Source organism: Tiliqua scincoides, chromosome 13 (assembly GCF_035046505.1).
Source record: "Tiliqua scincoides isolate rTilSci1 chromosome 13, rTilSci1.hap2, whole genome shotgun sequence".
Lineage (NCBI taxonomy): Eukaryota > Metazoa > Chordata > Lepidosauria > Squamata > Scincidae > Tiliqua > Tiliqua scincoides.
Window position 1 is genome coordinate 4,018,749 of NC_089833.1, and position 25,694 is coordinate 4,044,442.

At 47.7% G+C, this 25,694-nt stretch overlaps 1 protein-coding gene across 1 annotated transcript in view; it reads right to left on the minus strand.

Annotated features, from left to right (window-relative positions):
- PPL (periplakin) overlaps positions 1-25,694 on the minus strand; it is a 62,233-nt gene that overhangs the window by 10,011 nt on the left and 26,528 nt on the right. Inside the window, exons 2-17 of the mRNA XM_066609463.1 lie at positions 22,948-23,047; positions 20,187-20,341; positions 17,591-17,711; positions 14,344-14,469; positions 13,775-13,816; positions 12,862-13,023; positions 10,305-10,412; positions 9,826-9,921; positions 7,030-7,152; positions 6,665-6,811; positions 5,598-5,749; positions 5,317-5,414; positions 4,078-4,235; positions 3,206-3,384; positions 2,206-2,344; positions 995-1,188 (exon numbers count right to left, since the gene is read on the minus strand). Coding sequence (XP_066465560.1) covers positions 995-1,188; positions 2,206-2,344; positions 3,206-3,384; positions 4,078-4,235; positions 5,317-5,414; positions 5,598-5,749; positions 6,665-6,811; positions 7,030-7,152; positions 9,826-9,921; positions 10,305-10,412; positions 12,862-13,023; positions 13,775-13,816; positions 14,344-14,469; positions 17,591-17,711; positions 20,187-20,341; positions 22,948-23,047 — 2,100 coding nt within the window. The remainder of the gene's footprint in view (positions 1-994; positions 1,189-2,205; positions 2,345-3,205; positions 3,385-4,077; positions 4,236-5,316; positions 5,415-5,597; positions 5,750-6,664; positions 6,812-7,029; positions 7,153-9,825; positions 9,922-10,304; positions 10,413-12,861; positions 13,024-13,774; positions 13,817-14,343; positions 14,470-17,590; positions 17,712-20,186; positions 20,342-22,947; positions 23,048-25,694) is intronic.

The following is a 25,694-nucleotide window of genomic DNA, read 5'->3' on the forward strand; positions in this document are numbered from 1 at the left end:
ATTTTCTCAGCATTTGAGAAGGATCCAACAGCTAAATATAGACCATTACAGTGACTGAGAGATGTTTAAAGAAACTGATAACAGATCAGGAATGAGGGATTCTTTTATTAATTGATGGTTAATAGCGAGCCATTGTTTTGCTAGTTGGCTGGTGAGCAAAGCTGGCTGTTTGACTTGCAACAGGATTTTTTGTTTTTTAATTTGCCTTTGGCTAGTGAGTTTGTTGCATGAGGTTCGATGCCCCTCCCCTTCCCTGTAGTCCTAACTGCTGGTATCCTGGCATTCTCAGGGGTGGTGGGGAGGTTCTGACCCCATTCCAATGTTTATCCCCAAGTGCAGCATTTTTCTTTGCCCCCATAGGAGTGAGTGGTGAAATTTCACTTATGTGAGAGAAAGTAAGGGGGGCAGCGTTGGGGTGAGGCCAAAAAATCCCATCCCCTGGGGGTTTTAGCCTTTGAAAGTTAAGAATTGAGCCTTGGGAATTGGCTTTGAGAAAGAGTGATGATTTCTTTATCTATATACTATCAGAGAACTCAGGAAAGTGAGCATCTATCTGTGTGTGACACTAATAAACAAGGCAATAGCCTCTACAAATGTGGGGAGCTCCCTGGGTACAGCAAAGTAGATAACTTTAAAAAGGTGGGGACCCAAAACAGTCTGATATGGACTAAGCATGCTCAGAAATCCCCAGGAGGTACAGAGTGTTGAGCCATTTCCAGTTTCACCCAATTTTGTCCTTACTGGCCAGCATAGGAAGAGCTTAGGATGCTCCACGTTTGGTCTTCTATTGTCAATTTTTGCCTTACTACATTCATATCCTGCCTTTCTGCCACATGGAACTCCAGGGGGCGTGTGTGGAGTTTCCACACAGTCTCCCCCAGCCAGACCTGCTCAGCTTCAGCAAGGTGGCTGTATCATGGGCCGCAGACCACACCCCAGGTCCCTTTGCTTATCCTGGCTGACCACCCCCAGCCAACGGGGTCCTGCTCCTGACCTGTGTTCAATCTGCTTGTTGAGGCTGCTGAAACGTTGGTTGAGCCGATGGAGCTCGGCTTCCTGGCGCTCGATGTCTGGGCAGTGCTCCTGGAACTGGTTGGCCAGGGTGCTGGAGCACTTCTTGGCCTGCTGCAGACCCTGCTCTGCCTCGATCAGCAAGGGCTGCTGGGCCTTCAGCTCAGAACCCAGCACCTGAGTAGGAAAGAAGAGGGCTGCTCTGAGCCAAATGGCCACCAGACAATGGCTCTGTGCAGGTGGAGGGAGGGCCTCCGTGACCCAAGGTGGAGGCAGGCAAAACGTCTCCATGTGCTCTCTGTGTGGGACCCCTTATGCCACCAGGTTCGGTGTTGGTGGAGGCTGGGCCAGCCTGCATGTTGCACCCATGTCCCCAAGTTTCTTTTCCCCATAAGAGTCGGTGGCCAGCAGCCAGCATGAGATCTGGTAGGGACTGCAATGGAAGCTAAAACAAGGAGCTGGGAGCTTGCAAGGGAGCATCCTTGCCAGGGTGTGCTCCCCAACTCCATCGCATGCTCAAACCTGTATATATACTGATAAAGAAAATAGTACAAAGAGGCCTGAAGCCTCCAGTGCTCTTTCCTCCAAAGGAAGCCTGAACCTAGGCTGTGCTGCGGTTTCTGGAACTTCTCACTTCCTGTAGAAAAAGGGCAGGAGGCTGTAACACTCTATATACTCCTCTTTCCCTGATATGCTGGTTTTCTAAGTGCAGGGAACTGTATCTATATGGAAGCAGTCATGTGACCTTCTTCCCACCTCGAGTCTGATGCAATACAGTCCCTGGACAGATTGGGTCATAATCCTAACGCAAGGGAGTGCACTGGGAAATTCCAGTGCAGGAACTTCCCCACCCCGTCCTCCCTACGGCAACCTCCTGCAATGCCCAAAACTGAACTTCTAAGGATGGGGGGGGGCCCTGTGGAGCAATGTAGGAAGCAGGCAGGCAGCGGGGCTGCTAAGGGAGGTCGGAAAACCCCCTCACATGAACAGACATGCCTTCTGCTCACACAAACAGGTTAGGAAATAATCTTTTGTGTATCCAAGCTCATCCTTGTCTTTAGATACTAGAAAGCTATCCCTGTCCCTGGGGGGAGGGGTTTGGATGCATGTGTGCAGCATCGGGACCCTAGTGGGGATTTTCTGAACTTTCCATACAAGTGTGGGCATCTCTCTGTGTTGGAAAAAACTTCCCACCTGCAGCTCTTCTCTCTTGTGGTCCAAGGCATGTATGTCCTCTGGAAGAGTGTCCTCGATGGCCAGCTTGTTTTCATAGCCGGACAGCAGATCTCTCCCTTGCTGCAGGTTCCTCTCAAGGTGATTGGCTACATCAACTCTAGGAAAGCAGACAGAAGAACCCCATTCCAAACCTCTGCTAACGCACACACATTTGCACAGTCCTGCCAAGGAGAAGGCGTTGTAGCCACCCTGCCCAGTGGCATAGCTAGATGGGGTTCAAAGCACTAAGTTTTGCAGGGAGCCTCGCCACACCGTACAAGCAGCCCTTCCCCTTCAGAGCTATGGGGGGGGGAGCAAAACAGAGCCCTATGCCTGGAATGGCTCCAAGGGGGAGGGCTGCTTGCTCACAGCAGTGAGGCTCCCTGCAAAACTTAGTGCTTTGCACCCCCTCTAGCTATGCCACTGACCCGGTCCATGCTCCAATACCACAGGAACACACAGCATGCAGTATCGGGTGCAGAATCCTCCATCTTCAGTTTCACGGTTTGTTGCTATTTTTTAAGGGCAACTTTCTAGTTCTAGAGGAGAGGAGACTAGGCTGAGCCCCCAAAGGTCACATGACTATAAGAAGGTATGTTTGTACCAACTCAAAGCACTGGTCCATTTATCCCAGTAGTGTCAACTCTGACTAGCAACCAGCAGTCTAGAGTTGCAGGCAAAGAAGGGTCTTACCCACTGCCTGCTATCTGAACCTTGAACTGGAGATGCTGGTGATTGAGCCTGGAAACTTTCACATGCAGATGCATTATTGCCACGCTGCAGGCCCTCCCTGGGGGACAAGACTGGCCCACAAGCAAAGTGCAGATGTTTCGTAAGGAGATGCATGCAGAGGAAAGAGCTCAAGCAGGTACACCAAACTGCCTTCAGGACTCTGATCAGAACAACTCCTAATAAGTTTTAGACCAATGTTTATGGTCCATTTTCCAAAGCAGGTCAGAGAAGCCACACAGACACCTACTTTTCCTGAGCGGCGCTGAGCAACTGGACAACGTAGTTGTATTTGTTGTTGGTTTCCTCCGCCTTGCTTTTTACTAACGTGGCACTGCCTGTGTCGGGCACCGACTCTACGAAGGCTTCACACTCCTGGATCCTGCGGACCTTCTCGGGCTCAATGCGCTGGAGCTCACTGGTGATGTTCTGTAAAGAGAGACAGAGCGGGTGAGTGGCAATTGCAACAACATCCCCCAAGGGTCTGTGTCAGGACCAGGCCGAGACTTGAGCCAGGGTCCTCTTGATCTGCATGTTGCTGGAGCTTGCAGTAAACCACCTGAGAGTATAGAGTGCAAGGCAGATGGGGCCCATATTGTCCTATACCCCCTCAAAGCAGCCCATTGGTCTTTCCTGACCACAAATGCTTCATCAGGCCTCGGACTTGCTTGTGTGGCTCCCTAGTCATCTAGATTTTTCTACTGGCCAGCCTGAAAGCTACAACTCTAGTCTCCTTATCTACAGCTCCTCCAGCTTCCCTCCTGACTCTTCTGTCTGTTGCTTTCCTGCATCTTTGTTTGAGCATCCACTGTCCTGTTCTGGGTCCTCATGCAATTCCGCGGTGACAGTTCTGACAGCAGGACTTGCCAAAGACATCCCAGTGCCTGAGATGGAGTGCTCAGTGCTGCCTCCCTCACCCCTATGCTCCAGCCCCATTTCCCCTGCTCCTCTTCATCATCTCACTCCCAGAATTTGAAAAGAAAGTGGTACAGTTCATTCTTTGAGCTCTTTCTGATGCATACGTCAATCGCACCTGAATGTGAGAAACTGTGAAGGACTTCAGTGGTCAGGTCAGAGGCCTGGCTTTCAGGGCTTCCTTCTTCCTCCTAAGCTGCCATTTACCTTGAGATCGTTAAAGCGCTCCGCACTGTCTTGTACTGCCCGGCTTTGCTCCAGAGGAGGGCGCAGGTTGGCAGTGATGGCCTTCTCCTGCTTATCAAGCTCACTGTTCACTTTTTCCAGCCCAGCCAGCAGTTGGCGCCCTTGTACGGATGCTGCATCTGAGGGTGAGAGAGCAGATGGGGGAAAGTTTGTTTGAATCCCTGCCTGACAAGTAGCTGGGTTGGAACAAGGGGACCCTGGCCCCCGCCTTTCCAAAAAGGGCCTGCTAACAAGTCAGACTGCCACAGGTAGTGTTCATCCTCTTGCCTCTGGGGTTCTTGTCCAGGGAGGAGGGAGCTGTAATTCAGTGGCAGAGTTCTTGTTTTGAAAGCAGCAGGTGCCACGTTCAATCCCTGGCATCTCCAGGCATGGCTGCAAAAGACTCCCATCTGACATCGTGGAGCCTGTGCCTGCTACCAGTCCGCTGCTGTCTGGTTGAACCAGGGATCTGACTCTGCTGAAGGCAACTTCTTACGTTCGTATCCAAGTTCATAGGTTTTGCATAGGGGCTGCCACTTGCCAACCCTGAACTTAGCTCCAGGAGCAGACGGACACAGCTGAACCACACACACACACACAAAATAAAACACCAGGCAGACTAAATAATAAACCCACTGAAGGATACTGAAATGACAACCAAGGAGAACCAAATCTCTTGTCTTTATAATGCATGAATCTACAACACTGTAGAGTTTTTTTTAAAGGGTTGATTCTGGTTCTGCATTTCTCTCTCAGAGAGGAATATATATGAAAAGCAAAGACATCGGGTAGCAAAATCCAGATGGACTGTGTTGGAAAATCTGCAAACTGCAAGCCAGTATTATCCTGCACATGCCTGATCTTGTCTGATCTCGGAAGCTAAGCAGGGTCAGGCCTGGTTAGCACTTGGGTGGGAGACCTCCGGGGAATACCAGGTGCTGTAGGCTTATACCATAGTCTTTCGAGACTGAAGGTTACCAACCATTATACCTGTGAAGGCCATTTTGATGTTTGCCCTTCCTTGCAGCTGGATGCAGCAAAACAGAAAGGCAGGTGGAGACATAAATCTGCCTTATCAGTGGCTCAGACCAGGGGTCCATCCAGCCCAACACTGTCGACCACTGACTGGCAGTGGTTCTCCAAGGAGGAGCATCTTTCCCAACACTGGGGGGACCTTAATTCCAGTCCGCCCTTCCCTCAGGAAACACATGAGACGCCCACCTCCAATGCTGTCTGCCTTCAGCCCATCGTATCGCTGCTGCAGCAGGTTCCTGGTTCCAGCCGTTTTCTGCTTCACGCTCTGATACAGACCAGCAATGCTATAGTACAAGACAAGACGGAGCCAGTTAAGCAAAGAGCAGGGCAGACTATATCCCTGTGTCGGAAAAGAAAGCGTGAACAGAACAGAAAGAAGGCAGGCCCTCGTGGGAACTCCACAGGGGCAATCAACCCTGTTTGCTTTGGGCTGGTGCGAAGGCAACGCCGGCGAGGGCAGGACTTACTTGTCAGCAAAGGCGACTGATTCAGGATCTGTAGGGGGAATCATGAAGCAGACACCGGGAGCATTGATCACATTTCCCGCGCTGTTGGTCACCTCCCAGGTATCGCCGCTGTTGTTGTGCAGTGTGTATCTGGCTTCACGGTTTACCTGGCACTGGGGCAGAAAGAATTCAGTGGAAACATGCATGCGATCCCCTCTCCCTTGCATCTCCCAAGGAGGGAAAGGTCCCTGAGGTGTACAGACACAGGGCTTCATAGGTCAACTTCTCTGGGCATGCTCCCTGCCAAATTTCATCCCCACATCCACAAGAACAGAGGTGGAATTTTGGATAACTGGCAGGTTCTTGTGCTGCTGTCTGGTTTCCATGGCAGCTGCATGTGTCCTCAGACAGAAGGAAAGGAATTGATACATACATATGTATACATATATATGTTTTTACTATGGTTTTATCTGTGAGCCGCCCTGAGTGCCCTTTATTGGGGCAGAAAGGCGGCACATAAATTCTATAAATAATAATAATAATACAAGTCCTTTGTTTCTTGCATGCTTAGCTTGCAAGGGCTGCAGACTCAGGGCCCAATCCTGTCCAATTTTCCTGCACTAGTACAGCCACAATTCAGCCTGGAGGTAAGGGAACAAATGCTCCCTTGCCTTGAGGAGGCCTCTGTGACTGCCTCCCCACCAAAGGATGCAGCACATGCCCCATTGGCACCACTGCACCGGCCCTGGAAAATTGGATAGGATTGGGTCCTCAGTCTTTTCCCAGCAGGTTCCAAGCCACACCCACATCCTGGTTCCCTCCTCTTGCTCATGAGTAGTCACCCAGCTTCCCTCTTTGTGCTTGCAAGTAGTAGGGGCTTGCTGGGGAAAGCATTGCTGTCACCTCTGCAACGAGGCTGTCTCCTGCCATCATTTGCTGAATGCCTGGTCACAGATATCCCCCTCCAAGGAACCCGCCTGCTCCAGGCCCCTCACCAGGGCACAGCCCCCTTCCACAGTAACACGCAACTGTGAGACATTTCCCTGTTGCTCCTGCAATCAAGCAGAGGGGAAAACAGAACTTCTTACCTTTTCATTGTCGTAATCACAAAGAGCCTCCACTGGGATGGGTTTCAAGGGGGTCTCCCGACGATACTTCAGGGGGAGCACCTGCTGGCTGCGCTTCTGCAGAGACTTCACCACGTCATCATACTTGTCTAAGGCCTTCTCCTGGTCCTGGCCAAGGAGTAAGAGAAAGATGTTGGAGCACAAGGGAAGCGAGGATCAAGATACGAGCACAGATGCCTTGGCAAAATTGGGCAGGTACAGCTCCCTACCCAGTGTCAACCCTGAGCAAATAAGCTGATCCCCGAAAACATGTGCACTTTTTTTCTTGCTGAAAAGTCAGTCAAGTCCCACAGAGTCTTCCCCCTGACAGCTCCTGAACTACTTGCCTCCAGCTCCCGCAGCAAAGACTCAATCTGGTATCGGTCTTTGAAATCAGGGCTATATTTGTGGTCCAGGTCTGTGTCCACTTTCCGGAGGAGTTCCTGTGCGTCCTTAGCATCTTTTTGGAACTGTGAGCAAAGATAAGAAACAAGCAAGGTAAGAGGGGTGTCACGTTGCGGGGGAGCTGACACCGGCCCCCGGGGGAAATGCTCCACACATCTGGTCCACCAGCTGGGTAGACCTGGGCTCCCATTCCAGCCAGTCTTGGTGCGCCCACCCAGTGGGCGTTCCCCTCACACCCAATTTTGTTCCCCAGCCTGGCAGGCGCTCTTATCTGCTGGCAGACAGTTTGGTGGGGCCACGCAACCACGCCCCCCCCCCCCCGTGGATCCACCCTTATATCAACATCACTGTAATCCTGTTGCCCCTGATGCTTGGAGGTGCCTTCTAGAACACTTGCACAGTGCTTCCTTGCTCACTTTCTTCAAAACCCTTCTTAAAACCCACCTTTGCCAAGGCATCCTAGTTCTCATTCTGTAACTACACGTAAATGAAAAAAAGTTGTATGGAATCTTCTCCCCTGAGGGATCAGCAAGTCATATTTTCTGTGTACCCGTTTTCCCCTGCCGCTATTTTCCTTCCCTTCCTCTGTTGTCTCTCTTGTGCCAACAAGATTGTATGTATCTTGGGGCAGGGACTGACTTCTCATTTTATGTAAAGCACCACGTACATTGACAGTGCAATATTGACAGAAGACTTGGTGGGAGACTTCTGTAATTTTTTTGGGGAGGGGGTTGGGGGCAGAGACACAGCAAGGAGCTGTTTCAGAGGGGCAGAATGGGCTTTGCACAGGAAAGGAAGAAGAGTCCTTTTCCAGTTCTTCTGTATTCCATCAGATGCCACCTGCTGCATATGAAAAAATTCAGTCCCAACGTTCCCTGTTCCATGCAACTGTTAAAGGTGCAGGATGTCTATCGTCATGCTTATGTGGTCACCTTCAGGATATAAGCAGGAACATGCACATGTACGGGTTAAAAACAATAAAATATTAAGTGGTCCCACAGTTGCAGGTCAGCACCAGATCTGAAAAGCTGAAGACAGCGAGAGGGAAGGATGACCCAAAAGGGCTCCTTTGCTAACAAGTAGGCAATTTTCCAAGTAAATTGCGTACAGCACATTGTGTGTACACACAGTGTGCCATGAAGGAAAAGATGAGCACAGACTGGGGAACCCCTCTGGAGGGACCCTGCCTTTCTGCACTGCCCCCCCCCAGGGGGGCTGGATCAGTAGCACCAGACAAGCCAGTAGGTTCAGAAAAGGGCAAAAAAGCAAACAGGTCCAGTGAGAGAGCGTTCCCACAAGTTCTTTTGTCTGTTTCCCATGTGAACAGCCAACAGCATCTGACCTGGGCCCCTGCTTGCTCAATGGCAAGCTTCCATTAGATACATTTTCTGGTAAAGTGGCTCATGACAACAAGAAAAGCCACCTCCCTGCTTTCCCCTCCAATCAATGCATGCAATCTGCCTAGCTGTGCAAGGAGATGGCTTCCAAAATGTCAGTGCAACTGGAAAGGGGTTTACAAGGTATGTAATGATAAGAACAGTCAATTCACTTGGTAAAAATATTTTTGAGATTCTTTTTTTGAGAAGAATCCTCAGGTTCTTCTTGGTGCTTGTGCCCGTTCTTTGGCAGGTGGGCAGACAAGCCAGCCCCTGTGTAGCATCTGATGCCACTGTTGTCAAACCTGGTCAAATGCGTGAAGGGAGGGTGCATGACCCCACTGTTGATTATCCATGGCCATTCATTTCACTCCTGTGACTGGGTACTGAAATGGTAACCTGAGTCCCACTCCTGGGAATCATGTGGACTTCATGCTGCACTCGTTGTTGTTGGCAACCTTCAGTCTCGAAAGACTCTGGTATCGCGCTCTGAATGGTGGTTCTGGAACAGCGTCTAGTGTGGCTGAAAAGGCCGATTCGGGAGTGACGATCCCTTCCACACCGGGAGCAAGTGCAGTCTGTCCCTGGTCTGTCTCCCTGGCTATGGGCCTTCCTTCTTTGCCTCTTAGCCTCAGACTGTTGGCAAAGTGTCTCTTCAAACTGGGAAAGGCCATGCTGCACAGCCTGCCTCCAAGCGAGCCGCTCAGAGGCCAGGGTTTCCCACCCGTTGAGGTCCACTCCTAAGGCCTTCAGATCCCTCTTGCAGATGTCCTTGGATCGCAGCTGTGGTCTACCTGTAGGATGCTTTCCCTGCACGAGTTCTCCACAGAGAAGATCCTTTGGGATCCGCCCATCATCCATTCTCACGACATGACCGAGCCAATGCAGGCGTCTGTTTCAGCAGTGCATACATGCTAGGGATTCCAGCTCGTTCCAGGACTGTGTTGTTTGGAACTTTGTCCTGCCAGGTGATGCCGAGGATGCGTCAGAGGCAGCGCATGTGGAAAACGTTCAGTTTCCTCTCCTGTTGTGAGCGAAGAGTCCTCGAGTGAAGAGATGCTGCACTAAGGTGGTCCAAAGTCAGGGCTTTTGTCTACCAGTTAGCTGGGGAGAAGTTCCACCACCACCACAATAGGGTAAACATGGCTGCTGTCTCTATACAACCCAGCAGCCCCTTCAGAATGCCGAGACATCAGAAAAGTCTCAGAGATACTAGAAAGGTCCAAAACAGGTGAAAAATAAGCCAAAAAAATTAAGGATTTCCATCACGTCAGACTCCTAAACTGCCTGCCCATATCCAGCCTGCTGGTGTGATATTTGTGACATTTGCTGCCGTAACACACGGTCTTCGTTTCAACGTACCTGGTGATAATCCTCCATGAATTTGAGGTGACTCTCCTCACAGATGAGCAAGTTGAGATACTCCTTCCAGTCAGCATGGACTGCCTCAATGTGGGCCTGCAAGCAAGACAAGAGAGCAGACTAAGGCTTGCTAGGCTTCAGAGGATGTCTAAGATGGCTCAAGAGTTCCTGGTTTCAGGCACCAGGAACCAGGACATGCTAAACGTGGCTCCCATTACCCATCCAACTGCAATTCCTCCTCCTGTACTCTGCACTCAACAAGAAAGAGGGAACAGTGCAGCAGAGGAAGTGGGAGGAGAAGAGAGAAGAGTGGCAGACCTGAGCATCAAATGCACTACCTAATGTAACCACCTCAGTTCATCTGGCCTGACAATGTCCTGCAAGGTCCAACAGAGCCCATTTTAAGATACAGTCAAGAGAAGTTACTTCTCTTCAGGGGTTGAGCTTCCCCTAGACCGCACACGTCTCAAGGCACTCACCTCAATAGGGATCCTCCCAGGGTGATTTTCAGCCAACAACATATCTCCATCCTTGTGCAGTTTGTTGACGGCTTCCTCTTTCTCCTCCAATTTCCGATTTATGAAATTCTATAAAAAAAATAAATAAATAAGGGAACAGATAGGGTGACTACAATCTTATAACCATGCAACCCCCTGCTTCTGTCTCAATCCAGATAGGTTCCCACAGATATTTTCCATGCAAAAAGCAGTCAAGCAACACAAATAGAGACCATGGCAGAGGTTGAGGGTTAAACCCCCTCCCTCATGCCACATAGAGTTGATCCAGCTGCTATTTTAACATTAAAAACAATGTTTAATGTAATGTGTAATTTGACCTTTTAAATTTAAAAACATGCTGATTTCAAACAGTTCCACAAATTACCTTTGGTTGGATCAAAGTGTTGAACCTCAAAAGGGCTTCTCTCAAGGTTACCCTGTGCTAGCTCTGTGCTAGGATACTCCATCTCAGTAGGTCTCAGATCCAGAGCCTACTTTGGACTTCAGAGTCTAGCAGTGGTCTAGCATTTTACAGAACAATAAGGCAGGTCTCTACCCCAAAAGACTGACAACCTAAAATTATGCTATAAACAGAGAACCTCTGCAGAGGTGCAGGGTGAATTTCCTGGACCACCCAATAACCACAGGGATTTGGATTTGGGATTTGGATTTGGGATTAAGGGAAGGGCATCCAGCAGGTGAAAGGGTAAACTTCCCACATTCACCTGAGCTCCAGCACTTCCCTTATTACCCCATTTCTGCCCAGCCCACAGGTGCAGGGCCTCTGAGACGAATTTTATCAGGGGGTACAAAGTTTCTTTTGGGCCCCTTCCCAAAGAAGGAGAGGATGGAACAGAGTGGTGGGGGTTGATGGGGCTGGGCAGAATGGGGGCAAAACAGGCAGGGGGAAAGTGGCAACAGCCAGAATAGTCTTTGGAGCCCAGGTCTACCAGTCTTCCCAATGCAGAGCTCAGGTCTACCTGCCTACCCAGTGTTGGCAGTTAGATACAGTAATATGGAAAACCAAACACACTCCTAAGTTTCTCTAATATCTTTCAAATATAGAAAATCAATGCAGGAGATTAGTACTTAGGCTCACAGTAGAATGAAAAACGTGTCCTGTGTACACCAAAACCGACGTCCGCAGTAGCTGCAGTCCTACAGCTGTGTCACTGAGCTCCTATATATTCCTTCATGGTTAGCAGATTCACAAGCCAAAGACCTACTGTAGAAGATCGGTTTTCCCCCAGATGTGACTTTTTAAGGAATATATGCATTCCTGGGCCTGGCTCATAGCAGTAGTCACTGCCACGTGCCCACCGTAATACTCCCAGCATCCCATGTGGGCAGTGAGTCTGAGTGAATTGGAAAATGTAAGACCCAAGGAAATTTCTAGGCCCCCTCCTTTGACTCCTGGGCCCCCTTTCTGACCCTGGGCCCGGGCACAAATTACCCCCTTTACCCCCCTCTCCTAGGCCCTGCACAGGTGTACACATTTGATCCCTGTTGCACATATGCAACGTTGGGCAGAAATGGCCTCAAAAGCTACTGCTTGTTTTGGACAAGTGCCTGGCCAGACTCTTTCTTCTCAAGAATGCCCAAGAAGAGAGATTTGAGAAGCTTCTTCCACCCCCGTATTCCACCTGTATGACTGTATGCTTGGAAATACAAAGTAAGTATACACCTGAGGTTTGTGACCCACCTCATCCAACTCAATGCTCCTGGTGGTGCCAGGAGAGACCCCAGAAGCCTCTTCTGGGTCACACTGCACAAGCAACCCACTTTACAGGCCTCTAAGGGCACAGGCTTGCAGACACCTCTGAAAGCGACTTCCAGTTTTCGGAGGCAAACCAGAAGTTGCCTTCCGAAAACTGGATGTCGCTTTCAGAGGCTGCTGCTGGTAATTCTGAGGCCCACATAGGTCTATAGCATCAATCGCTGCAATCCAGAAGAGGCCTCTGCCACACATCTCTGGAACGACTCCCATTTGGAGCCAAATGGAGGTGAGAGCAGGTTGGAGAGAGCAGCTCGCAACCTACCTGGCATGGGCTCGCAACCCACCAGTGGGACCTGACCCACAGGAAACCCTGTCTTATGCTAGTCCTTTCAGCATTCATAGCTTTCTTTATCAGAGACAATGATGACATGCCAGAGGCAGGTGATGGATTTCTGGTTTTGCAAAGATAGGACAGAGGCATTTCTCATGTGCACCACTTTGTCCTTCAAACTATGACTGTTCAAACAGATTCTACTGTACTTACTGCTTGATTCCAAACCGGTCTGACTTAGGACAATAGCAATAAATAAATAATAATTTATTTAAAATAAATAATTGTATACAAAACATTGACTATGATGCATCTGTCACAAAATTCTCTAGGGGAAAAACCCTGCCTCCTTTAATATGTCCAGCCTTTCAGCATCTCTTTGAACCAAAAAAAAAAATAACCGAGATGCATATGGAACTCTTTTCCACAGATCCAGTTTTAAAAATTCAAACTGATTTCTGTGTGGCAATACAGGGGGACTTGGGACATACCTCGTACTGGCGACGCCGGCTGGGGTAGTCAAGATTGCGATCACTCCAGTCATACTGCATCCTGTCCTTGGCTTGCTGATCTAGCCAGTAGAGCTTGTTGGTGCAGCGTTGCATGTAATCTTGGAGCGAATTTAGATCCTGTTGCCGCCGTTGAGATGCTGACTGCAAGCAGAAAGGAAGTTTTCCCAGCTTCAGAGTTTGGGCAGTGGAAGCCGCAAGAGGTAGCTCTAGAAAGACCACAGTGACTCATGTCTCCTCCCAGCATTCCAGCCCACAATGGGTCCTGACTAGGCAACTGGGAGGATGGCAGGTAGAAGTTCACCTTGTGTGCCACCATAAGCTCTGGTCAGTGGAGGGAGCAACAGGGAGAACTTCAGACCAGCAAGGAAGTCTCATGGCTCTGATAAGCCAGCACAGGTCTGGTGCTTACCCTAGAACCCAACTAGATCAGGCTGCCTGGTCTGACATAAAAGATGATGCTTCCCCTTCCATCTAACATGAGTTGAATTTGACGTCTGGCAAACAAACGATTTACTTCCCAGCATCAGTGTTAGAAGCTGACTCATGCTGATCCAGGGTAAACAAAGCCCCTGCAAAGCACAGCTAGCAAATCAGGAGCCCTGCCTCAGGAATGTACACATCTTCCTTCTCGTGGAGTGAAAACCTTCTCCCTTCCCTTATGTTATTTATTTTACTTAAAAGATTTATATGCCACCTTCCCTATGCTCAAGGCGGTGTAAAATAAAAAATAAAATATAACAACTGAAAACAAATGAATAAAACCATATTAGTGTCCCCCTGGAAGAGAATGTGGCACACAAACCAACAATTCGCCTGCATCATCTCGGACCCTCTTGAATGCACTGTGCAATGAAACCCCTAACTTTTTCAGGCTAGACAAAGGGAGTCTTACCAGCAGTTTCTGATATTTCACCTGCAGTCCACTCATATATTCCTGGAAATCAAAGAAGAGAAGATTAGTTCCCAAACTGAGAGCAAAAAAGCCAACTGCAGTGTTTTTAGCTCTAAAAAGCTGAGGATGGTATGCATGGTTCTCCCTCCTCCCCCGCCACCCATGTTACCCTCACAGCAACTCTGAGAAGTGGTCTATGTTAGAGTGAACCCCATGCACCCATTTCCCACAACACCCCCCCTCCCGGTCAATCCAATTAAATTTAATCAAGGTAGCAAAGTGTTGTCCCTTGGAGTTTGTCTTAAGGGAACTGTTGAGCATTGAGGCTCTTTAACAGGGAGAAATAGAACCAGAGTATTTATTTTGCTTGGTCACTAGAGCCCTTATGATGGGGAAAATCTAGCCCACTGAATCATCCAAATTCCTAGTGCGGGCACAAGGCCCTTTTTTTCTATCAGGGCCTAGGGGTAGGTGTGATTCAGCAAGTCTAGTCTGATGAACAAATGAATGAATGCATGAACCTTTCCCTTCCCCTGCATACTGGAGAATCAGGAAACAAGCACTGGTACCTTATCTCCCTCCTTGCTGATGTGGGGACCAATGGCCATCACCTCATTATGGAAAATGTTGTGTTCTTCCACCTGAGCATTGACTGAGGGCAGGTCTGTTCCAAATCCCTTGCTGTTCAAGGTTTCCTGGTAGCAAAGGAATGCTGGTGAATCCCATGTTAACCAATACAACCACAACTTACTCAGAAATCCTTTTTTAATTGAAGGAATTTACACAACTTAAAAATGAGGTGCAATAGCACCCCAAATTTAGGAAGACCCTTTGCAGGGGACCCCAAGTCTCCCCAAATTGAGGCCTTGCATTGTCTAACAGACAGATTGAACAAGTAGTCACAAAAATGGGCAACCCAACCAAGAAACTGTAAAGGCAGGATGAATACACAGAGTCATTATTAGCATGTGTACATTCAGCACAAACACACACACACACACACCCCCAGACTACTATGATGTTCAAAACTTGCAGCCTCCAGATTTTAAACCTTATGACTCAAAAAAGACAAGTACCCTTTACACACATCTAGGTATGCCTCTTTCTTTTGTGACTAGCAATTATAGGTACACTTCACTAAGTCCCTTAAGTCCATTTCACTAATCTCTACTTCGTAGTGGCTCTCAATCCTTCCCATCATTTCAACTTCATGCCAACAAAAGTTTGACCTGCTCCATTTCTCTGTGCCAGGCTGCTGGTGTGGGCATAGGAGCAAGGTCAGCCACAAGACACTGGCAGGCCTGGCCATGCATTTAGTTGGCTAGAAAGTGGGAAGACAGTTGCACAGCTGAGGTGCAGTTGCACTCTGTGATTTTTCATCTTGAAAAATGAAGGAGGGGCGGCTCCTGCCAGGCAGATCAGAAAGAACTGCAAAGTCAGCAAAAATACCTCCACAGTGCACAACCACTCATTAAGCTAAGACCGGGGGGGGGGGGCATCTCTCACCAGCAGCCAGGGAGGATTTGGGGGGATTTGCACCGGAAAGCCAGTGAGGCAACTGAATGAGGAGCAAAATCAACAGCAGAGAGTCCAGCTGGAGAATGCAAAACATTTCCCCCCCCCCCCCAATGTGGAATGAGTTGATTCATGCGCAGGCACCTGATGAGTGGGCTGCCACCCATTCATTCATTCATGAAGGCTAATCAGCCCATTCAGAGAGCTGCTTTCCAAGCTTGTGTACAATGACTGAAAACAAGCAGGAGCAATTCAGTGGGAGATCTGTGACTGAATAGCCTGCATTTTAATCTAAAAGATAAACCCACCAACTCCCCCCTTAAGTGCATGTGTTAGCCCCACCCATGTTGCTTTTCTCATCTGGTGCTATGGGCCCATTGGTGCAAACACAGAGAGCCAAGCTTAGGGACACCACAGAAAAGATGGCAGTTAAATGCATGTAAGTAAGTGTAAAGTCAAGCACATTGGGGCAAAAAATCAAAACTTCACATATAGGCTGATGGGTTCTGAGCTGTCTGTGACAGATCAGGAGAGAGATCTTGGGGTGGTGGTGGACAGGTCAATGAAAGTGTCAACCCAATGTGTGGCGGCAGTGAAGAGGGCCAATTCTATACTTGGGATCATTAGGAAAGGTATTGAGAACAAAACGGCTAATATTATAATGCCGTTGTACAAATCTATGGTAAGGCCTGGAGTATTGTGTCCAGTTCTGGTCACCACATCTCAAAAAGGACATAGTGGAAATGGAAAAGGTGCAAAAGAGAGCGACTAAGATGATTACTGGGCTGGGGCACCTTCCTTAGGAGGAAAGGCTATGGCGTTTGGGCCTCCTCAGCCTAAAAAAGAGATGCCTGAGAGGGGACAAGATTGAGACATACAAAATTATGCATGGGAAGGACAGAGTGGATAGAGAGATGCTCTTTACACTCTCACATAACACCAGAACCAGGGGACATCCACTAAAATTGAGTGTTGGGAGAGTTAGGACAGACAAAAGAAAATATTTCTTTACTCAGCGTGTGGTTGGTCTGTGGAACTCCTTGCCGCAGGATGTGGTGATGGCGTCTGGCCTGGACGCCTTTAAAAGGGGATTGGACAAGTTTCTGGAGGAAAAATCCATTATGGGGTACAAGCCATGATGTGTATGCGCAACCTCCTGATTTTAGAAATGGGTTATGTCAGAATGCCAGATGCAAGGGAGGGCACCAGGATGAGGTCTCTTGTTATCTGGTGTGCTCCCTGGGGCATTTGGTGGGCCGCTGTGAGATACAGGAAGCTGGACTAGATGGGCCTATGGCCTGATCCAGTGGGGCTGTTCTTATGTTCTTAACTACAATTCCCAGGAGGCCTTGCAGGTCTTCTTGTTGCCTGGTGTGCTCCCTGGGCATTTGGTGGGGTGCTGTGAGATACAGGAAGCTGGACTAGATGGGCCTATGGCCTGATCCAGTGGGGCTGTTCTTATGTTCTTAACTACAATTCCCAGAATGCCTTGCAGGTCTTATTGTTATCTGGTGTTCTCCCTGGGGCATTTGGTGGGCCGCTGTGAGATACAGGAAGCTGGACTAGATGGGCCTATGGCCTGGGTCTCCAATGGCTTTCTCAAAAAGTAGCCGTAGGGGGAGATGACCCTACCCTTTTTTTCCACATTACAGTCCCTATCTGACCGCACACATAGTACAAACTGTGCCCACTTTTCCCTCTGTGGCTAACAGAAGCTGAGGGTGAGGGCAATTAAGTCAGGAAACTGGAATGAGAGCAAGTGGTTAAACCCCTCACGACATGGCCTTGATACAAACTGCCCCGTTTCTTGCTGTTTGGAAAAGAAAATGCTTCAGGAATTTCAGTTATGGAATTCCCACATTTCATTTGGACCTCAAAGCGTAACCCTGCTGCATCGGTGGCATGAGCCGGTCCATCTCTCTTCAACTTTGTGATGATGGGAACTGAAGTGGGAGCAGCAGACCATCCATATACCAAACTGTGACCTATTCTATAGAATAGAATGAGGGGATAAAAATCCTGAATTAACTGTACCATTTTAGACTGCAGATGGGAGATACCATTTCTCAATGTTCTCTGGGGGTTAATTAAAAAAAAAGCTCTCTGCAAGCAGAAAGCTATGACACCAGGGAGAAATGTTCTTTGCTGACCTTTACTCTATTGTACTAGTTTTCTAGTTGTAGCGAGTTCTGCAGGACTCCAACTAGGGAATACATGGCTCCCCAACCTTGTGTATGCCCATAATACAAAAAAAGGAAAAACCAAAACTTAATAGAACAAGATGTTCTTGAAATTTCTTACCAGTTTCTCATCAATCACTTCACTCCAGTTGACTTGTGGCTCCACTTCCTGTGGGGTGAAGTTGTAGATCTGGTCATGTTTCACTCGCAGGTTGGCAACTCTTTCCTGTAGTTGCCGGATGCTGACGAAAAGAGATAAAACAAAATAGTTGTTGGCTAACTGCGAACTGTGTGTAGAGCCCATCGTCCCCCGTCCCCCAAAAAATTTCACCAGCATAAATTGTGCTAATGTGCATTACAATTAATAATACTTTAGGACTGTGGAATGTAAGGACATCTGATATGGCTCTGCCAGGTTTGAGGAATGAAAAGCTCATCTAGTGTAGTATGTTCCCAGAAGTTATTGACTAGTTAATGGTGACATAGAGTAGTGATTTTCAGTTCAATAATACCATCATGTTATATATCATTGGAAGGGTAATTTAATGTAGAATGCAATGCAACAAACCGCACTGGAATATCTGTATTCTATCAAAAGTTATGCCCAATTAACAAGAAAATGAAAACACAACTGCCTTGTGGAACAAAAAGTGGATTTGCTTAACTCCAAACTGACCTATGAGACTGATTGTTCTGAGTGCCAATGAGATGTTTTTATGATACAGCATGGAACCAATAACTTTTTTATTTATTTAATTAAATTTGATTTTGTCATGGGGGGGCTACAAAATCTTTTTTGACCTCAGGTAGCAGATATATGCCTTAGGGCACAATCCTAACCCCTTATGTCAGTGCTTTCCAGCACTGGCATAAGGGCAATGCAGCTCCAAGGTAAGGGAACAAACATTCCCTTACTTGTGAGATACAGGAAGCTGGACTAGATGGGCCTATGGCCTGATCCAGTGGGGCTGTTCTTATGTGGAGACCTCTGTGAGTGACACCCAACTGCAGGATGCAGCACATGTCCCGCTATGCCAATGCTGGAAAGCACTGACATAGGGGATAGGATTGCGCCCTTAGTTATGCCACTGACTGCGGGGAGGCAGCAGAGCAAGTGGGTGGTGAGCTGCTGGGTGGAGGAAAATTGGTTCCTCCCAATTTTCATTTTTTAAAAAGCCTGGGCGTGATGTCACTTCTGGTTGTGACGTCACTTCCAGGGCTACATTTTGATCTTGGAAGCGGGTTACATGATCATTAGCTACGCCACTGCTCTGTTCGCTCTCTCAGCCTAACCTAGCTTGCAAGGTTGCTGTACCAATATGGGTTGGGGGAGAGGAGGAAAGCCATATGTGCTGTCCTGAGCTCTTTGGAGGAATGGTAAGCTAAACATTTAATGTCCATTGACTGCCTCAGAAAGCGCACTTAAAGGGCTGGCTTTCTCCTGCTTGTCCTCTGCAGCTGGCACTCAGTGGTCCACTGTCTTGCATATGAGATTCTATTCAGCTCCTGTAACCAAGACCCACTGACAAGACCTTTCCTCCCCATAGTCCTTAAATCTTGTCAAGCCACTTAATGCAAATTGCCATCACTGTGTTCTGTATTCATCAGTTACACACATTAAAACTAAACTTACTGTAACATATAGTTCTAAATTTTAATTAAGCAGCATTTTTCACTATCAGTTATGATATTTAAGTTTAATCTCCTTTGATTAAAAATGTGTGATCTTGTGTGAATTTATGGTTGATCCTAACAAAGGCCACACCCCATACCAGCCAATTTGAACCACTGTGCCGTGGCACACTGATGTGCTGTGAGTGGTCCACAGGTGTGCCACAGGAATTTGGGGGGAGGGTCAATATTAGTAGGGTCAATGGGGAATGTGAGCCTCCCACCGGCAGCATGGTGTGCCTTGTCAATTGTCAAAAGCCTTGACAATTCTAGTGCCTTGTTAGTGAGCTGAAAAAGATTGAAAATTGCTGCCCTACACCACACGTGTGTGTGTGTGTGTGTGTGTGTGTGTGTGTGTGTGTAAAATCTGCCGATAACACCAGGTGTCTAATGAGGTGAGCTCTGGTGGCTCACGAATGCTTCTGCTGCAAAATCAATGCAACTCTTTGGTATCCAAACTCTTTGCTGCAACTGCCTGGGCCAATCAAAACGGGGTAGGGGTGAGGGAAGGAAGACTATTTGGCTTGGTCTTTCAAGCCTCAAATCTAAACACTTGTTAACTTATTTTCACCTCCCTATGAGACCAAAGTCACACTCACTTTCATTTTTAATTTTTTGTCATGGGAAGCAGGGGTGTAGCTAGAGGGGATGCAAAGCACTAAGTTTTGCAGGGAGCCTCCATTTTACTCCCACCGTTCTGAAGGAGAGGGAGGGGGCCCCTTGCACGTTGCAGTGAGGCTCCCTGAAAAATTTAGTGCTTTGCACCCCCTCTGCCACTGATGGGTAGGGTCCTCTAAAGTAGGAAGTAGAGAGAGCATCTCTGGACCTCTGAGAGGCTGTGGCCATTACTATGACAGACACAGTTCTCCCTCTACCTTTTCTTACGTGTTCATCATGTGGAGCATGAAGAAATGTGTCCTTTTGTTTTTCCTGTAACTGCAAATCCACCAAAACTCTGCCACCCTTGGCACAGAAAGAAAATCTTTAAAAACATTATTTCATTGGGATGAAAGGTTGAAATCCCATATTCGCTTCTCCAGACTCACTCTTCTGTGATCATGTCCCCCTGTGGGTGCTTCATGTGGCGAGCGATGGCCGCGTCCCCATCCAGGACATAGAGGAGCTTATCGGATTCTACCAGCTTATCCGCTGTGAAGTCCTTGTACTGATGAGCCTGGCCGGCCTTAAGTTTGTGCAGGTCCTGTGGGCACAACAGGAAAGGGAAAGAGCAGATTTGCAAAATGGCAGGACCAAAGTGTACTGGAATGTGTCTCCTGCCTCCTAAACCCACTCCCTGAAACCAACTACCATGAATCCAATGGATCCCACACACTGCCAGGTCTCACACCAGGGGCACATTCTGGTGTCAGAGGTGGCATGCCAAATGCTGCCACCATCTGTGCCACTCCTCCTCCTCTCTAGATTCAGAAAGTTGTGCCAGATCCTAGCCCCATTCCCAGGCAGCGCAGCGCAGTGCAGCGCAGCTCCAGGCTGCTCTGTTCTGTGCCACCTTGTCAGGTGGTGCAGATTCAAGTAGACCTATTGGGACTGCTGCTCCTGCTTTACCGGGAGTAAGGGGGAAAGCACTCAGCCCTCCTGGCCTGCCTGTTCCAGCACAAGTTAAGATTGGGCCCATAGTTCCATACTACAGAAGTTATATTACGAATTACATTCATGTTCCAAGGAGCTCAGCAGCAACAGTGGGGTTCCTCGACTAGTTCCCCCTCTCAACCCTAGACCGGCTTTGTTTCAGCAGTGTCACTGCTTCATATGCCTTCCTGCCTCAAGCAGAGCAGCTGGCATGCAGAGAGGATGCTTAACATCTTTTAAGCGCCCTCAGGTATATGCCGGGCATTTTTTAAAAGACCGAAGGCCCACAGGTAGAGCTTCTCCCCACAGGTTGCTATGAATGAATGAATGAATGAATGAACCTTTATTAGGCATAGATAGAGAAATCATAAAAGCAAACATAATTAGTCCTAATCCTGTTTATCAAAAACGGAGTTAAGATACTAAATTACTAATAAAACATTTACAGTTCAACATAAAATATCAACATTTTTGACAAATTACATTAAGAAGGCTTAGAAATCACCAAAAGTAAAAATTTAGAAATTCCCTCTAGCACATCTGGTGAGCAGTCATTTAGGAGACACTTCAGTGTCATTTAGGAGACACTTCAGTTTTGCCTCATCCAAAAGCCCATTCATTTTGCCGAGAAGTGGAGTCATGTAAGTGTGGCGGGATCTAGTGTGCCGAGGACAATAAAAAAGAATGTGTATTCAACATTTCCCAAATTACAAGGGCAGAGGCATTCTTTATATGGTATTTGCCTATATCTGCCTTCTGTGACCTTGGAAACACATTGAATCTTGCCAAGGAGATTGCACGACGTTCAGAAGGGTTGATCAGAATACTCAGATAAGGAGCCATTTGCCCATACTTTAGCGGGATAGAGAAATTAAGAGGGGAGCAAATTCTAGAAGCAAGTTCAAAGAGGTTTTGTGCCTCAATGTCTAGCATTCTTTGCTTTACCCTTTGATAAACTCCAGGGAATGGATAGAAACTTAAAAAATCCAATGAAAAACCAATTGATTCGATTTTTGATTTAACTTGGCTATACCATTTAGAAGAACCAGACTCAGATAGCATTCTGGATAGGAGACTGCCTGGTTTCACATTATAATGTAATTGGAGCCAATAGCGTATGGTTATAAGCCATGCTCTTGATACTAAGAGTAGTTGCTATGATAAGACATGCAATTTCGGAATTGTCACTTTGTGGTCTGGAGGCAGAGCTATTGCCAGTGCAAAAGAGAGCAACCAAAAATGATTACGGGGCTGGGGCACCTTCCTTATGAAGAAAGGCTACGGCGTTTGGGCCTCTTCAGTCTAGAAAAGAGGCGCCTGAGGGGGGACATGATTGAGACATACAAAATTATGCAGGGGATGGACAGAGTAGATAGAGAAAAGGGCTCTTTTCCCTCTCACATAACACCAGAACCAGGGACATCCACGAAAGTTGAGTGTTGGGAGAGTTAGGACAGACAGAAGAAAATACTTCTTTACCCAGCATGTAATTCGTTTGTGGAACTCTTTGCCACAGGAAGTAGTGATGGCATCTTGCCTGGATGCCTTTAAGAGGGGATTGGACATATTTCTGGAGGAAAAGTTCATTACGGGTTACAAGTCATAGTAGGTATGTGCAAGCTCTTGGTTTTAGAGGCAGGCTGCCTCTGATTGCCAGATGCAGGGGAGGGCACCGGGATGCAAATTGTGTCTGTTGTCTTGTGTGCTCCCTGGGGCATTTGGTGGGCCACTGTGAGATACAGGAAGCTTAGATGGGCCTTTGGCCTGATCCAGCAGGGCTCTTCTTATGATGATAAGGCTCTTCTTGTATGATAAGCTCAGGTCTTGCCTTGGATGGATGACCAGAAGCTGCTGGCAAGAGATGAAGGAATGTGGAGGAGCTTTTCCCTGCCCCAGAGTAATGGCAGAGAATCCCCACACATCAGGGGTTAAGGAAGGGCTTTTGGGTTAGAGAGAGGCATTTCTAGGTAGACCTGAGTCCCGGCAACTGTTTTTCCCTACTAAAAATTAAGCCCTGGTCTTGGCCTTTAAACAGAGGAAGAACGAATCATAGAGCATGGACAAAATGCCTTTTCCTCACCATGAAAAAACCAGTCTGAAAGGAGGATTTGTTCTGTTTCCAGAAAGCAAGGCTTCCAGGTGCACAGAGGCACCATCACATTTTGTTTTAGCAAGTCAGCCACTGTGCGGAACACAACTCAGGGTTCAGTTACTCACATTTTGCATCTTGGTGTCTGCTTCCACAATGTTCTTCTCCACCTGGTCTGCATTTTTCTGTAGCTTCTCAATCAGCTCCGACAGTTCCTTGTTAGAAATGCTGTGAAGAGGGAGGGAGGCGAGATTTCAAGAAGGGCTTAATCAAAGCCGGGGTTCACCCAGGCTTAGCCTCAGGACCCGTCTTAAGCATCACAGTTCAGCCCTGGAGCATGAAATAATGTTGCAAGGGTTTTCAGAGCACGTGCAAAATCATTCCATCACTGTTGGATAACTACAGCCAACACACCCCCTTGAGGAGAAGAGATTTTCCCCATAATCTGGAGCCTCAACACCTTACAAATGGAATGCTGGAAACATTTTTCCTATCAGTAAAATGGAAATAGCGGCCCACCTCACAGGGTGCTTTTGGGGGAGATAAAAAGTTTCTGATGCACTTGGCTTTCGGTAAGCTATTTTGAGCAAGAGAGCTAGTGTTGTATAGTTGCTAATAGTGTTGAATTGTGGCTAATTCATGACTGAGTCATGAGTTGGGACTACCCTGGTTCAAATCTCTTCGCTACCATGACCTTGCTTGATAGCCTTAAGCAAGCCTCAGTCTTTCCATCACTAATATGGAAACAACGTTTATCTTACAGGGGTGTTGTAAAGGTAAGACCCGTAAAACACTTTGCACACTCACAAACTACTATACAAGCAGTATTATTTTCAAAATGCATTTACAACCATCTTTATTACTTGTTTTAATTCTTTATTCCCTTAGCCATACAGCAAAAAAGCAGCTTACAATAACCAAAGCACCCTGTGAGGCAGGTTCTACTTCTGTTCATTTTACTTTTTGGAGAATTGAGACTGACAGATATAATGACTCACCCAAAGAAAGATTATAATTGCCAACTTCCTTCTTCTGACACTGCTCCTGTGCTTTTAACAACCACCCAATGCCCAGAAATTAAACAGTTTTTCTCAGCAGAGTGATCAGTGCTTGGGAAAAGCTTCGCTGGCTTAATTTCTCCATGACAGGTGGTTATTAAAACCACAGGAGCTTCTCAGAAAAATAGTTGGCAACTATGGCTCCATATTAGATATTGGGCAAGGTAGAAATTCAATTATTCAGATGGGCGTTCTCTAGTCTAGCCAATTATGGCAGGTGCTCCACCCAACAAGGCCCCAGGCGCCTGGAAGAGATCAATGTCCGCCTAATGCCAGTCAGCCCTAATTGTCCCAGTTAAGTTTACAAGATCAAGGGCTGGCCAAGCGACTGTAGCTTAAGGGCAGGATTGTGGGGATGTCCTTCCTTTGCCACAGGCAACAAGGACTCTGGATCTGGTCTGGCAGTGCTGATGAAGCAAGGCGAAGTTTGGAGGCAGAACTAAGGAGGGCATGAGGTGGTCTGAGCCAAACGGCAAGCCTGCGGCTATGACCACTGAGGGTGAAGGAAGTAAGAAAGTCTGGCCCACTGCCCTGAAGCCTGGATTTGCCCAACAATGTCTCAAGGGAATGTCTATTTCAGAGTTACATTATTACCTCTCTGACCGCTATTCCCACAGGTGCCAATGGGGTTTCCCAGGGCCTGCTTGTCCAGAAGGTCAACCAAGGGGGTCAACTCAGGTGACAACAAGTAAGAATAACACACCCTCATATGTTTGTCCACCTGCTTCCAGTACACTTAATCCTCCTCCTCCTCTCTGGTTTTGAAAAAGAAGAAGGAAGACAGGAGATGCTCTCGCTGGCCCACCACTCTCCTTTTCAGCTCCATTCTCCTGTTCCTTTTCAAAACCGGGGAGCAGGAGGAGAAGGAGTGGTGGAGGCAGCAGCTCAGGCACCACCAGGCAAGCGGGGAGGTGGCATTTGGTGTGACATCTCAGGCACCACCAAGTCTGGAGCTTCCTTCTCATGGAAAACAGCAGCCAAAGGGGAGTCATAATAAGGGGGGAAGGTGGATCAACACACCCCCTTTCCTGACATGCTCCCGATTCTGTTCACCCCCCCATGCCTGCCATTTACATTACAAACACCAAGCAGGCCCCACCAAACAGCAAATTTAACACAATGTACAGTTTGGCCTGCCTGAATCCAACTGAACACATCTCGCTTTGCCATGTCTAGCCTTCCTCTGTCCCAGCACTCAACACAGTCGCACATAATTACCGATTCTGCTTTAACGCTCTCTGCTTGAAAGCATCCCATTTTAGAGCATTCTAATCTCACACTGGGCACATGGCACAGCAGAATCCTTTAATGTAGGGTAAATTCCCACAACTCCATGTGGTACAGATGTACCATCGGAAGTCCAGTATTTCAGGCACTAGTGGAAGGCAGTTTTTTATTACAGCTGGGCAGCATGCACAAAATCTCTGCTCCCCAGCTGTAACTATGGTCTTTCATAGGCACCGCTCTAAAATTCTTAGCAACATTGCCCCCATCTTACTCAGCTTTTATTCCCAGGAGTGAGTGGCACCCATACTCAGAACCACTGCAGTACAGGGAACCGCTTCCCTCTATCCCAAGTGACCTCAGGGTCTGGGGAAGGAGGCAGATCTCTCTCACCTTTGTTTCCCAACTTATCACCCATTTCCTTTTCCCACAGAATTCAATGGACGCCACTAGGGACAGAAGCAGCCCTATCCCTGCATTGTTCCTGATGTTATATCTCAGGAAGGTGAGTAGAGCATTTCCCAAGGTGAGGCAGATCTTTTTCCAAATTACAATTAAATTTTTACAAAAATAACAATTAATTTTGACATTTG